This window comes from Berghia stephanieae, chromosome 2, assembly GCF_034508935.2.
Source record: "Berghia stephanieae isolate SIO BIC M18660-M18661 chromosome 2, UCSD_Bste_1.3, whole genome shotgun sequence".
Classification (NCBI taxonomy): Eukaryota; Metazoa; Mollusca; class Gastropoda; order Nudibranchia; family Aeolidiidae; genus Berghia; species Berghia stephanieae.
The window spans coordinates 118,423,312-118,440,012 of NC_088361.1; the positions used below are offsets into that span (position 1 = coordinate 118,423,312).

Below are 16,701 nucleotides of genomic sequence, written 5' to 3' on the forward strand. Positions count from 1 at the left end.
TATAGTCAGTGATAAAAGGATAAATGTCAAGATAATATTGATGAAACTAATGATTGACAGATATGATGAGTTGGTGATAGAAGTGAATGATGTGAATATAAAGCTAAATGATATATGAATAATGATAGAAAAACATGATTATTTAGTTTGTATGACCTCAGGGTCCCCAACTTATCTCCGTCTGTGTGAAGATGATATTCTACGTGCTGTAGTTGCCTGTGTGTTATTCCAAGTGTGGGTTATTGATGAGCTAAATGTCCAGATGAATGACACACAGTACCAATGTATTAGGTTCCAGACAATGTCTGTTATCAAACAATGGATTGTTTTTCAAATCATCTATAGGTCACAGTATGTAATTATGTCTATTTTGTAACAGGTTTCAGTTCTTGTTTTTGTTCATTAAGTAATAGGTTTCAGTTCTTGTTATTAAAGGTTATACGTTATAGTCAATGTTCATTGAGGTTACAATGAGTCACATAAAGGTGACTTGATGGTCAGGTAAAGTCACAAAAATGTTAAAGAAAGGCCAGATCTCTAGATTTGGGAAAGAAAATGAAAACAATGATAATCAATTCTTTAAAATATCAACACCGATATAAAACTCAGTAAAAAACCGGATAAGTAACACATCGCAAGATAGCACTGGAAACTTGGATATCATTATATCCTTAACAATCTATTAAATCAGAAATGCCGATAATCACAACAGAACACAATATTTCAATAGATTACAAATAACACTGAAATCTCACCAACAGAGCACTACTCAAAAAGAAATCAAACAACATTAATTTCTGTTTGGTAATACTGTCTCACAACAGAGACAGGAGTTAGAAGCCGTGATAGAACGTTACTATGGACTTTCACAACAGAAAATACAAAACGTCCTTCTCCACCACGGACTTACAGCAGAACTGAAGATGAAATTAAAAGTCACTATCTTTACCATCCCTATTCGCATGAATCATGGAAAAACTAGAGGCGAAATGGGGGTGGGTGTTGTAATTTAATGTTCTTCTCCCCCTAAACATGTTTACCCCTAAATGAATACAAAGCGCGTACGATGGATGGATCGTCACGAAGTCAACCATGGTCTATGGAGACAATGGCCATTCGCAGCTCCGATAACGTCAGGGGTTAAATTGGGGATGTCGAAGATCAGACTCAAAGACATGACGGAAATGCTACACCCTCACGTTTTAGAGTGACAAAAGAAATAAATCAAGATAAGGTTGGATGTCATAAGTCGTGCATACCACAGGTACTTCCCTACAGCGCCATAAACGCAAAGGCATTTCCTTACAAGATATAATATAGATAGTACGCGCTTGGCTAAGAAGCTCATAACATTGCCATCCGGAAGTATAACGGACTAACACACAAAACTGTGTGTATCCATGAACATTTATAGTCGGGTTAACACAGTTCAGTGAGCATTACTCATGACCGCGGATGGCAAAAAAACAATAACAAAGACCTGAGTGACGTCAACCGCATACTACCTATAGAAAGCCACGACCGGGTGTGTGTCACAATGTAGGTCCAGGCAAAAGTACTGACCTACGTGACGATCCCAAAGCCAGAGTACAGTGGCTATTTACCCCAGTTTGAGACATTAAAGGTGGTTCCACACAACACATAAAACTAAATGCACAGTATAAGACAATTGAATTATAATTTTATAACCGTTTATTACTAATCTAAAGAAAAATAAAAGGAAAGAAAGAATAATAGCCAAATTATAAGTGTGACAACAGATACGAAAATATTAAAAATGATGATGATTCATGATGGTGATGATGTAAATAATAATCTACAGATTGGGGCCCCTTACCTTACTTAATAATACGCAGACATGCAATGAATGGTGAATGATGATGAAGGTGAAGATGGCATTCTCGACCACATTATCGAAGTCTTTCGGTATTATTATATTATGTATAGGAGTCCAAACATGGTTCACAGTTCACTTTTCTGTCACAAGTTCTTTCAAATATAATTGTTATTTTCACTTTATTTTAAGTCCAGGTAGGAAATGTTTTTATTATATTGTTTTCCCCGATGATTAGGGAACCAAAATGTTTCTCAAGATAATGTACAAATTTCACTGGTATCAAGTCTGGGTTTATAGCCGGGGCTAACTGACTCTATTCTGGATAGAAAGAGATACACGATAACTAAAATAATCCTATATTCACACTTAATCCTGTGCCATACTTATACATAAGTGAGACTGATCTTCATACATCATTTCAATCTAGAGAGATTGACGATTACTCTTAATTGTCTCAAAATTAATATTTCAATAGTTATTTACGACAGAGATTAAATAAGTGTAGATAACTTTTTATATCTTTAATCAATCTTTACATTTGTTATCCTTAAACTTCAAGCACGATAGTAAAATATCTTAATATTTGTATTCTGAAGAAATACACAATAATAGTACACATGGAAATTCACTGCTGATGATCATAAATCAAACTTATAGAATAAACTATCATTAAAATCACAATTAATCAATGGAAACACACCATTAATAGAGCCGTCAAATAAAGAAATTTCACTGGCGGTTAATATACAAGGTTAATATTAATTCCCAAGCCGAGTGAATTTCTACAAAATGGAATGACTTTTGAGAGTCTCAGAGAGGACCTAGCATGTCTCTGCTCTGCTCAGGCTATCGTGATGGACTGACTACAATTGGAGAAATCTCTTCTCTATATATAAAACTTCGTCTACACAACCCATAGTCATAGACAATAAATTAACGAAAGTCAGGATCAGTCAAGACATTCTATTATTCAGTCAATCCTCAAAAGTGTTGGGTTTCCACCAAAATACGATAACGAACTACCCGGTTTCCGGAACTTTTAAGAAAACGTTCTTACTTAATAGTTACGGGACTAAAGAAAACTTTCTTACGCAAAAGTTACGGGACTAGTCTCCCTGCTGCGCTATCTCCCATTACGGCGCCACTCTATCCTAATGCCATTAAGGTGACTATTCAATATTCATCAACGATGTTTTTCAAACAAAAGAAAACAAACAAAAAAGCAACAGTGACATACTTAAGGCGGAATATCAGGAAACGCAAAGGTGACATAACAGGAAACAAGCATCATTGCTCAACTAGCAAGCCCAACAAGCGTTTTGTGACAGTGTGACAGCAGTCATTAGTAACAAATATTATAGGACCTGGTTCGCATTTTCAAAATTTCTTGCCTTGGGTGATAGCGAGGGAAACTCGCGACAAGTCTTCCAAGAATCCATTTATTAGAGACGTGAGGGGGTCTAGTTATGTAAGTGTGTCTTGTAATGACATATTTCAATCGCCTCAACTTCCCACGATTGTAAATACCTCAATACACACAACACAATGCAACGGCTATCGTAGTGTAGCAAATGTGTTAATCGTTCTTGCCCTGGGACAATGAAAGGAGAGCCATCTGGTTTCTCTCCTGCATTTAGACTTTCACTTCGCACTTATATGTCACCAGTGGGACATGTCACCCTTAGCGGAGACCTAATTAGACATTCACGGACGCTACAATTACGACACCCAGATCCGATTGGACCACGGACAACCACAAATAATAATTGCAGGCCTACCAAAATCCTGAAATATTATTGGCTCTTCGAGATTCTCCTACTCCCGTCGAAAACCCTTATAAGTTGGAGTGGGGGGTGGGGGGGGGGGGGGATAACGGTCTCTGTCCATTTCATCTACTTAGAGCTCACTGCTTTATAGTCAACTGGATAAATCCCCCATGGCGAGAAAACTGTGCACAAGGGTCAGTGGAAAATTTACATTGTTACTATAATTAATGTAATTATACTAGTGATAATTAATATTGTGTTTTCGCCTGGCAGTAAGTAGACACAACCAAAAATTAACAGGAATGAATAACTCTTAATTGATACTCATGTTTCATATAAAGATATTCCTTCGCTATCTTGATATATATATATATATATATATATATATATATATATATATATATATATATATATATATATATATATATATATATATATATATATGTATATATATATATAGCTATACATGTATTTTGGTATATATTGTCCATTTCATCTACTTAGAGCTCACTGCTTTATAGTCAACTCGATAAATCCCCCATGGCGAGAAAACTGTGCACAAGGGTCAGTGGAAAATTTACATTGTTACTATAATTAATGTAATTATACTAGTGATAATTAATATTGTGTTTTCGCCTGGCAGTAAGTAGACACAACCAAAAATTAACAGGAATGAATAACTCTTAATTGATACTCATGTTTCATATAAAGATATTCCTTCGCTATCTTGATATATATATATATATATATATATATATATATATATATATATATATATATATATATATATATATATATATATATGTATATATATATATAGCTATACATGTATTTTGGTATATATTGTCCATTTCATCTACTTAGAGCTCACTGCTTTATAGTCAACTCGATAAATCCCCCATGGCGAGAAAACTGTGCACAAGGGTCAGTGGAAAATTTACATTGTTACTATAATTAATGTAATTATACTAGTGATAATTAATATTGTGTTTTCGCCTGGCAGTAAGTAGACACAACCAAAAATTAACAGGAATGAATAACTCTTAATTGATACTCATGTTTCATATAAAGATATTCATTCGCTATCTTGATATATATATATATATATATATATATATATATATATATATATATATATATATATATATATATATATGTATATATATATAGCTATACATGTATTTTGGTATATATTATCCCTTCAAAAAAGGAATGAATTATCAATGTGCTATCGCAATTACTTGATAGTTCTATAATTTAGTATTTATATGCATTGATTATTATGTTCTCATTGATACATATCCTTCCCCATCCCAGTAACTCAATGCGCCCCATTGATTTCATTTATGGATAGTGGTGATGTAAGGGTATTGGTTAGAATCCCTCACGACCCCACTATTCATTTAATATTAAAATATTGCAACCTAGTCAAGGATTTGCACCGGTATCTTTCACAGATCGGTATGAGGAAGCAGGAATCCTTTAATAATCCTTCCACAGACTAATTATGGCAGTAACCGTCAGTCTTTGATCATCCAGCATGAACCTGTATGGATGACCCCTGTTGAATGACCCAGTGTGAATCCGCGTACTGACAGACCACATCCTGTGAAGGACAAAGCCGAACGGCTACCAAACAAAAGATTACAGACTGCGGACCTGAACGGCTTCTGTTTGACCTAACGGGAACCTTCTCACGCAACCAGGCGCTATAAGCTAAGACAATTAATAAAGAAAATGAATAGTAGTGTGATACGGGATGAAGATCAATACTCATAGAATGCTTTAATGAATTAAAACCCGCATTATTATTATTTGGCTAATTATGTGCTACCTTGTTATTGTATGAGGAAATTCTGTTAAATTATATAAAATACATTTTTAACGGGGATTAATACTTACCTTCTGAACCTATCTATCCTTATACAACGTGCCAAGATTCTACCACTCCACTATTACCCATTTTTTTTAACTTAAACATTCTATTACTATCAGTCAAAGTGCCAGGAGCTTTTTAACCATCAATAAAATGGAATAAAAGTGGCACCTGGCGCTGTCTATGGGGAAAATTATCTGACTCCTATCTATACCTATATCCTTCCTTGCCAACATCCTACATAGACGTGACATGTATGTGTGTGTGTGTGTGTGTGTGTGTTCATGTATGTGTGTTTAGTTGTGAGTTTGTGTTTGTATGTGTGCAGTTTCTATAGACCGGTGTGTGTTTGTGTATGTGTGTGTTCGTGTATGTGTGTTTAGGTGTGAGTTTGTGTATGTATATGTGCAGTTTTCGTGTGTGCGTGTCTGTGTGAGTGTGATATTATGTTAGTGAGTTAGTGCGTTGAATTGACCTTGGAGGGATGGGGGGTGTCATTGTTTTGTGTTTGAGTGTTCAATGATGTTTTAATTTTATCTCTAATAATTGATTGTGGATAATAGTATGAGAAATAAGATAATGCTTGTCCAGGCTGATACAACATTATACCACCTGTAACGGTCATTTACTGAGATAGAATAGTTTCGCCAGGGTTTTATTTTTGTTTTCTTTTATCATTATATATTTTCTCGTTTCTTTTCCACCTAATTTGAAGCAGGATGACAGTGACCATCTTCTTTTTATTGTAATGTAGAACAAAACTTTGAGGGTAAGTTGCTATTCAGATCGACTGAGTATTCCTGTACATAAAGGGCGATGGAAATCCTTTGATGGGATCACAATGGAGTACGCAGTGCGGTTTTTTTTCCATTATTTTTTTCCCTAGTAAATCATCTCTCTTGAAGACATCTTATATTTATGTGACAATCTATATTATGCATGAATTATATAGCCTGTTGTTAGTGAACCTAAAAATGCATTTCCATATTAGGTTAAGATTCGGGTCTCAGCTGATGAGTTTTATCTTAGATTAGATACAGAGGCACATTTCATCTAATCGTTCACTCCTGTCTTTCGTCTTGTATAAACCTATCGCCTTACTTTTCCTGGCGTTTATATGACCCCATTTAGTTGAAAGTGCCGTTAAAAATCATACAAGTATATGAAAAATAAACAAACTAACACCCCCCCCCCCCCCCCCCCCCCCACCTTCCCAAGAAATGGATGCAACTCCGTTACAAAATATATTATGTTCAGAAAAGTGAGTGGAGCAGGCACTTATGTTGGTAACAACAAGATATGAAGTGAATAGAAAAGTGCCAGAAGACAATAGAGAATAAAAAATTTTCGCGGCGGTGGTGGGGTTTGAACCTGCGACCTTATTGGTACGACAACTCCGCCTGGCAGGTGAGAGCGTGGCTCTACGGTTTTATTCTCTATTGTCTTCTGGCACTTTTCTATTCACTTCATATCTTGTTGTTACCAACATAAGTGCCTGCTCCACTCACTTTTCTGAATTTAAAAAAATTCACCCCATACACCGGAGCATACTCAATGTCTCAATCGTTTCTATGTTATATGTTTGTGTTGAGAATATTGGCTATTAAGCTTAACTGCTGGTCATAATTATTCGCGATGGTGGTGGCCGAACGAATCGGCGGTCTCAAGAAGTGGGCGAGAGAGGGATCTAGTAATGACTTTGGGTTTGAAACGAATATTTTAGTGTTCGTGGATAGCTCACACGGTAGAGCCACGCTCTCACCTGCCAGGCGGAGTTGTCGTACCAATAAGGTCGCAGGTTCAAACCCCACCACCGCCGCGAAAATTTTTTATTCTCTATTGTCTTCTGGCACTTTTCTATTCACTTCATATCTTGTTGTTACCAACATAAGTGCCTGCTCCACTCACTTTTCTGAATTTAAAAAAATTCACCCCATACACCGGAGCATACTCAATGTCTCAATCGTTTCTATGTTATATGTTTGTGTTGAGAATATTGGCTATTAAGCTTAACTGCTGGTCATAATTATTCGCGATGGTGGTGGCCGAACGAATCGGCGGTCTCAAGAAGTGGGCGAGAGAGGGATCTAGTAATGACTTTGGGTTTGAAACGAATATTTTAGTGTTCGTGGATAGCTCACACGGTAGAGCCACGCTCTCACCTGCCAGGCGGAGTTGTCGTACCAATAAGGTCGCAGGTTCAAACCCCACCACCGCCGCGAAAATTTTTTATTCTCTATTGTCTTCTGGCACTTTTCTATTCACTTCATAAAATATATTATGGAACGAACAAATGAAATACGATTATGACTAAGGAAAGGCGTCAATCGCCAAGGGGGATCACTAGAATAACTCGGAACGAAAAATCGTTCATAACAATCCGTAACAAACAACAATAGAGGGGTTGAAACAGTTTGTGTTTACAAATAAACTGAGCTGTCTCGCCAGAACGAAATGAAGTTGAGCATTTCAAGTTACCAATGAAACTTGTCATTATCCTACTCTGACAGCTTGGCTTACATCTCGCTAAATCATTCTTTAAGTTGTAGGCCCAGGCTGTTGTAGTTTTGTCAAATAACGTAAGTTTACGTAATTGTCACTGGAGTACAAAGGCATTGTGGAGCACTTCAATGCGTAGCGTCAGGCGTCAGGTTTGAAAAAGGACTGTGTATACTTTACTAGAAACTTCTCGCATCCATTAGTGTATCCAAAATGGACGAACACAGTGGCCGCTTCAACTATGTTTACAGCTCTGAGCTAGAAGCTGATTTTGAAATAAAAATGTAAGTTTTTAATTTTTAGATTTTTAATTTCTCGATTCTCACGATTATAATAATTGACTCTACTAACTACTGATAGAAAGATAGATAGATAGATAGATAGATAGAGAGAGAGAGAGAGATAGAGAGAGAGAGAATGTCTTTGTGTGTGACACTGTGTGTTGATACCACAAAACGTTAAAAAAAATTTGAAAAGAAATACCTGATGAAAACAAAACGAAGCAAGCAAGAAAAAATAACGCAAAAGTAAAACTCAATTAGATACCAAATGCCAATACAAATGTAGCTAAAAAAAAAAAGAACTAACAAACAGACAACAAAGAACAAAATAAAACCAACCCCCCCCCCCCCCCAAAAAAAAACAACAAACAAACCGAAAACAAAATTAAAAAACAAAATAAAATAATAATTAAAAAAAAAAAACAAATATCAAAAAAAAAGACAAACAAGTAAATGAAAGAGAAAATGTAATTTTAGAAATAATAGAAAATCTTAATTTTTTGTATTGTGTTTATATGCCCGATAATTTGCAATCTGTTATTTATTCTAAGTATGTAATGATGGTATTATCTAAAGACTGTAAATTAACAAATCAAAGCAACATGCAGATATATTGTATTCTCTGTGATTGGAAAAACATTTAGTTTTAGGGGTCTGGAGGCCAAATTTGTGCTTGTCTCCCTAGCTAAACAACAGAGGCCGAAGGGAAACCTGTTGTTAATAATAATAATAATAATAATTATTATATTATTATTATTATTATTATTATTATTATTATTATTATTATCATTATCATTATTATTAATTATCAGTATTAATGTTGTTGTTATTATTATATTATGTCCTAATAGTAATCACCATTATTATCATTGTTATTGTTGTGTTTATTATAGATGTTGTTATCACTTTAAAATGTATGAAGTAACTAGTATCGCCACTATCTACATAGTTGCTAGACCCTACTCATATTAAGTCTTAAGACAATACCAGCTTATCAAACTGAAATTTTGAAAGAGGATATTTTTTCAGTTATGATAATGCAAACAATATATGAAGAAAAGTCTTTGGTTTAGTACAGCCAAAACTCCAGTTTCACCGGAAAAAATCCGGTCTGGAGTAAAAATTCCGGGTTACGGGCAACTTCCGTCAGATTCTGGGGAGGCAAGGATACCCCATATATTCATCACTGCCATTACTACTTGAAGATTATCATCACTACCACTACTACTACAACCACCGCCACCACATCCTTATCTCTCCCACTACTACTACACCACCATCACAACATCATCATCACTACCACTACTACTACAATCACCACCACATCATCACTACTACTGCTACAACCACCACATCATCATCATCACTAGCACTACTACTACAACCACCTCCACCACATCACCACTGCCACTACTACTACAACCACCATCACCACATCATCACTACCACTACTACTACATCCATCACCACCTCATCATCATCATTATCACTACTGCTACAACCACCAACAACAAACACCACATCATTATCACTACCACTACTACTACACCACCACCACCACAACATTATCATCACTATCACTACTGCTACAACCACCACCACTACATCATCACAAGCACTACTACTTCAACCATCGCTACCACCACTACTACACTACAACCACCACCACCACATCATCATCATCACTACCACTAATACTATTACAACCACCATCACTACCACTACAACCACCACCACCACATCATCATCATTACCACTACTACTACAACCACCACCACCACCACATCATCGTCACTACCTCTACAGCAGCAACCACCAGAACCACATCATCATTAATACCACTAGTACTACATCCACCAGCACCACATGATCCTCACTACGACTACTACCTCAACCACCAACACCACATCATCATCACAACCACCCCATCATCACTACTACTACAACCACCACCACATCATCATCATCACTACCACCACTACTGCAACCAACACCATCACATCATCATCACTACAACTACTACTACAACCACCACCACATCATCATCACGACCACTACTATTACAACCACCACCACCACCACATCATCAATACCACTACAACCACCACCACATCATCATTACTACCACTACTACTACAACCACCACCACATCATTACTACCACTACTACTACAACCACCACCACCACCACATCATCATAACTACCACTACGACTACAATACAACACCATCACTACCACATCATCATAACTACCACTACTACCACAACCACCACCACCACATCATCCTCACTGCCACTACAACTACTACTACAGCCACCACTACCACATCATCATAACTACCATTACTACCACAACCACCAACACCACATCCTCACGACCACCACTACAATCACTACCGTTAGGTTTTGGAGCTTTACTGCATTTGAAATTAGGAAACTTTGGGATTGTATTTGGCATTGTGTTTATATATCATAATATAGTTAATAATTTAATAATAATTTAGAACTATACAATAGGTGAACACAATGCCAAATACCATCCCAATTCCCTTTTCTTGTGTGTGGAAATTCCTCTTTCGGTATCGAATTTCCTCCGAGTGGTGTCTGAAATTCCTGTGAGCCACATTTTAAGTTGACGTTGACGTCTGTGTTTAGTAGCATAATTTATTAGACTTGACACACTCTTAATGATTATTTCGATTGTCTTAGGCGAAAAAAAACACTCAAGCAGCTAGTGGAGATGTGGCTTTACCTCAAAGGTTCTTGACATTATTTCTGATTAATTTTCTGTACCAAGAATTATGCAATAACAGTTGCTTTCTACCTTTTGGAAAGAGCAGTGGTTCCTCGCAAAGTGCTCTCCACCATACCTCAGATCCAGCTACCCAATAAATGGTGGGTCGACAAAGGTTGTATTAACCATTTTGGCTGAATGTGAATATGAACCAGGTCTGTGTGCTTGAGTTGGGTACTGTACCTTTGGAGGCTGTAATTATATTTTATATGTATTTAGATTTAATTAATCACTTAAATAATTTTTTTATTTTGAATTTATTTTTATATTCAAATTCATAAGTGGAAGCTTGGAAGGAACACGACCACGACCTGGCTACAAAGAGTTGCTTGACAATCCTATGGGCTTTTACTCCGGTGCCTATCAAGAGGGATGTTCTGATTTATTTGTGACAGTTCAGATTTTCAAGGAGGGAAGAGCCATTACATTGCCTGTGCAAACATCATATAAAGCATTTACAACTCGATGGAAGTATGTTTTTTTATTTTTAAAGATTTATACGGTGAAAATTTGAGATGTTTATACGTGTATGTCTGAATATGGGGAGTTGGTAATATCATTTTGTTGAAGAAATTTTTAGTATTTTAGTACTTGTTTGTGCATGTTTTTTAAAATTTTATTTTTTAAAACAAAATTTATTTATACAAGTACGTTGACAGAATCATATCTTTTAACTTTCATTTCCCTACTCCTTCTCTTTAATCATAATCAGTATGTGAATGAAAAAATGTTTGGGATTAATAATATAATAGACTGTATCATACTTTTTATAATGTATGTTCCACTATTCTTTTAATTTGATTGCAATTAATCAAGCTGTTTATTTTTTTCTTTTTCTTTCAAATCATAATCAGTTGGAATGAATGGTTGAAACTGCCCATAAAATTCAGTGATCTTCCAAGAGAAGCTGTTTTGGCATGTACAATATGGGATTACTACGGCACTGAAGGAAAGGTTGCGATTGGCGCATCTGTCATTCCCATATTTGGAAAAAGAGGGTAATAAGGGGACATTTTGTTGTGTAATTTTAGGTTAATCTTGACTTATGAATTAATTAATATTAATATAGAATCAGCTGAGTTCACGTAAAACTTTTTTTATCAGTGTTTACAAGGATGCTGTACAGAAAATGATTTCTCTATCCTTGCTGTCATAATAATCTGTTTAGATGTTAATTATAATTTTCTTAAGTTTTTCTAATCCCTGTGCTGTGTTTGATTTTTTTCTATGTTTTGAAAGGCTCTAACAGAAATTGTCTAAGATATATAATAAGGAAATAAGATAATGAGAGTTAGAAAAAAATTGAAAATATTAGCACTTATTGTCCTAAAACAAATGATCTGCCAACCTACTGCAAAAAATGCGGAATTGTACGCATTTTCAGTGATTGTACGCTTGTACACATTTCCCCCAAGATTGTACCCATTTTTAGTGTCACTTCAGTTTTCTTTAGTTGTAATTCATATTATTGCTAGCCTATTGAGAAACCTTGGTGACCGTGGATATTCATATATTTTTTGACCAATTATGATCTTCATGCTGGGAGGTAGAATTCTGAAAGGATTGGATTATAGTCATGGGAACATCATTGTTGCTGCAATTGAGCTTGTGTGGTGTGACTTATGTAATTAAACCTTCCTCTTATTTTCACAATGGTTAGTTTCCATCGATTTCAGAATTGTACCCATTTTTATGAAATCTCCCCCATTTTGAGGTCCCATTGTACACATTCTCATCAGATGGGGTTGGCAGCTCTGGGTTCACAGTTAATTTGGGCCACTGCAATTATTTCACAAGAGATGAAGTAAGTAGAAAGTGTCAGAGGGCAATAGAGCATAAAAACTTTGCAGCTGTGAGGATTTGAACCCATAACCCTACTGAACGACAACTCCATCTGGAATGCTTTACCATTCTCATTCCTGGAGTGGTTGTCATAACAGTAGGGTTATGGGTTCGAATCCTCATCACAGCACAATTTTTATTCTCTATTGCCCTCTGGTACTACTCACTTCATTTCTTGTTCTTATCAACATAAGCGCCTGCTCCACTCACTGTTCTGAATTATTTTACAGAACTCTCAAGAAAGGTATGCATGACTTATGTGTCTGGCCAGACTGCCCAGCTGATCCCAATATTCCATCGACAACTCCAGGAAAATCAAAAGATTCAACTGACAAAATGAGTCAGCTTGCCAAGGTGAGATAAGACTGCTTTAAATGTCACAACAGATCCATGTAGCTTTAGTTAGTTGTGCAATTTGGTTTGATTTTGTGGTGTTTTTTCTTTAAGTGACGTTTAATCCTCTCCTTACCACCTACAGCAAAATCGTCACATTTGTTACGACACAATATACATGTTTTCTTATTCAGATTTGTTTTGTATATCACAATGTTCTTTGTTTGATTAATAAGAACATAAAGTTGTTTTGTAGAGAGATTGTTTGAGTTTTAAAAAGAAATTTTTCTGCTAGGTAAGCCTGCCATTTTTTTTGGAAAATACTGAAAATGATCGGTAAGGAGAGCATTAAAAAATATTTTGAAAGTGAAGTTTGTAATTTCAATATGTTATTTAAAGAATATACAATGCCATATTATCTCTATCAACCACACTGACCCAAATAAGAGTACACATTTCCCCCCTTTTCCCTAGACATTCATCAATTTTATATCTTTTTTAAGAATGTATCTTTCCCATTGAGCACCGTGCAGTACCTGCTACATGTAAACAATGATAAATGATAGTACTAACACTACACAGCACTACGCATCTGGTAACATGACATTGATATTGCCTGGCAATGTTTATAGTAGAGTATGAAGAATATATGTGTGCATCACTCAAATTAAACAGTGTTCCCTTCGTTTTGTTAAAAATTTGTCAGTGTCAAGGGCATTGGATAGTGGTTGATGGCATTGATTGTAAAGCATCCTAATCATGGCCAGGCGGAGGGGCTGTAACAGTCATTCCTTGGGTTCAGCTCCCCATCACCGCAAAAGTTTTTATTCACTATTGTCTTCTGGCACTTCTCTACTCACTTCATCTTTCGAAGTGCATTGAATATGGTGAATCTGTGGAAATAAGCATTATAGATGCTTTTGTTTATTAATTTATTTTTATTTTTAACAAGAAAGCAATGATAACAATGCTGAGATAACTTTGGTCAAGTTGCACCAGTATTGCCATTCTCTCATTGAAAATGGTTATGTAGGTCTGCAATAATAACCAAGTGAATGGTGTGGGGAAATGAAGATTTTTAAAAACCCAGTCTTGCCATAAAAGGGTTAGTTTCTGTCACCAAATAACCTCAAAGAACCTAAACACAATACAATGCAATGAGGTTTTATTATCTTTGCTTGTGAATGTCTTCAAATATTGTTGACAGGAATTTATGCATGATTTCCTCAGCTGGTGAAAAAACATCATGATGGTCACATGGTGAAGATTGATTGGTTGGACCGCCTGACTTTCAGAGAAATTGAATTGGTCAACGAACAAGAGAAAAGAGATTCTAAGTATATGTACCTCATGATTGAGTTCCCCAAGATTCATTTTGATGGTTTGGAATACTCTGTTGTCTATTTTGAAAAGGTTTGTAACACTGCACACACTATATATATATATATATATATATATATATATATATATATATATATATATATATATATATATATATATATATATATTTTTTTTTTTTTATTTTTTTTTGTTTTTGTTTTTTTTTGTTTTTGTTTTTTGATTGACACAAATTCAGTGAATACAACTCGTGGTCCAATTCTACTGTAGAACCCAAACTTTCCCGATCTACGCCGTGAGATGCTGGTTGAGAGGCATTAGAGAGATCACAGATTCTCTGTAAAATTGACTAAAATTTTAAATAGAAAAAATATCAATAACTCTGGAACCGTTTGTCCAAGAGGAACAAATAAGGTACTAAATTGAATGTTGTGTCAAACCCCACCCACCCAATTGGGTAAAATTAAGATGTTTTGAGTTTGAATTTTTTTTTGTATTGAAGAGATGACCAAAAAAAATGAGTTTTATTAATGCTTGTTTTTCTCAATTTGTGTGACTTAGCAGGATTTGATCCTGACCCCTTCATATTTTGTAAATGTGTTTTTGTGAGCGCAATTTTATTTTTTCGTCATTTTTCCTTTTGTCCCTGTTTGGGGCGAAAAATCCCTTTTCTTGCTCCCAGGAATCCCTGGTTGGTGTAATCACATGTTGGCAGGTCTGATACTTTGGTACTTTTTTGAGTTTTTCTTTTTGTTTATTATGGTGTGGATCCGAAAATGAACAACCATAGTCCAGTAATATTAGCAAGATGTCATTTTTGAGAAGCTTGGTGTGTTATATGTGAGAAGTCCTTGGACGAAAATTGTCTTCTTACATACATAATTAATTTGTTCTGTTATGCCATATAAAAAATTTTTTAAATGAAACTTAGTACCTTAGGTTTTGAATCTTAATTTTGATGAGCATTAAAAATTCTTCATTTCATTTGTAGAAATCCTCATAGTTTCCCTCATCAATTTTCTTCTGTTTTCAGGATGGTGATAACGCCTTTGAGTTTAGAACCACTGCTGAAATATGTACATTGTATGACCCAGAGCTGATGATGGTAAGTCTTGATATATAATAATAATAGTAATAAGAATGATAATAATAATACACATTTATACAGCGCTCATTCTCGTGTAAAACACAAGCTCTGGGCACTTTACAATATAAATTATCAATTTTGAGTGGAAAAACAAACAAACATAGCCAAATCAAGGATTCATAGTGTCAATTAAAGCAAATACAGTAAAGATGTGTCTTGAGATTCTTTTTAAAGGCAGGTAAAGACACACTCCCTCAGACCATGTGGTAGTTCATTCCAAATCTTGGGGCCGAAACAAGCAAATGATCTATCACCAAATTTTGTTCTTGATCTTTTTTCCGAAATTTTCGTTTGGTCATTACGTGATCTTAAAGTGTAATTTTCAAATTTACACATGACCACGTGATCTGTGAGATATGCCGGTTCTATATCAGTCAAACACTTATAAACAAGACACGCTGCTTTGTAATATGTGTGCTTTTCAATGGGCAACCAGTGGAGAAAGGCCAACAAAGGGGTTGCATGATCAAATTTTCGTTTGCCAAAAACTAACCTTGCTGCAGTGTTTTGCAGTAATTGTAATTGTTTTATAGAAGCCTGAGGCAAGTTGACAAGCAGGGAGTTACAATAATATAGTTTCAAATAAATGAGGGAGACAACCAATGTTTTACATGTTCCATTTGTAATATACTGACGGATCAAACTGATTTTCTATATATATGTTTTATTTGACAATGTAATATTGTTCACTCAATTTGGCAAAGTCTCATTTTTACATCTATATATACTGTCCAATCCCCCTTTATGTCAGGCTATTTGGTGGTATTTTAGGAAGACGCCCACTTTGGATTGGAAGGTCTTAGGATTGTATCGGATTGGAGACTCTTGAATCTGTTTGTTATGACTGCAGAGTTTTAAAGGCTCTTTCCTGTACAGTTGTATAGCAGGCTGATGTAAAAATGGAAGTGCCTTCTTTAATTTATCTATGCGTTGAGAATGATATGACTTCCTTGACTTCTTAAACCCTTAACACCAGTCTGAGCATTGGC

General features: G+C 35.5%; 1 protein-coding gene across 2 annotated transcripts in view; it reads left to right on the forward strand.

Moving 5' to 3' along the window:
- Positions 1–7,804: 7,804 nt before the first annotated feature.
- LOC144966400 (phosphatidylinositol 3-kinase catalytic subunit type 3-like) overlaps positions 7,805–16,701 on the forward strand; it is a 30,071-nt gene continuing 21,174 nt past the window's right edge. Inside the window, exons 1-6 of one of the 2 annotated variants that reach the window (XM_078902803.1) lie at positions 7,805–8,262; positions 11,335–11,523; positions 11,907–12,050; positions 13,125–13,248; positions 14,458–14,640; positions 15,599–15,670. In XM_078902803.1, the coding sequence (XP_078758929.1) occupies positions 8,192–8,262; positions 11,335–11,523; positions 11,907–12,050; positions 13,125–13,248; positions 14,458–14,640; positions 15,599–15,670 (783 nt within the window). In that variant the 5' untranslated portion in view covers positions 7,805–8,191. The remainder of the gene's footprint in view (positions 8,263–11,334; positions 11,524–11,906; positions 12,051–13,124; positions 13,249–14,457; positions 14,641–15,598; positions 15,671–16,701) is intronic. The other variant, XM_078902802.1, reaches the window with a different exon arrangement.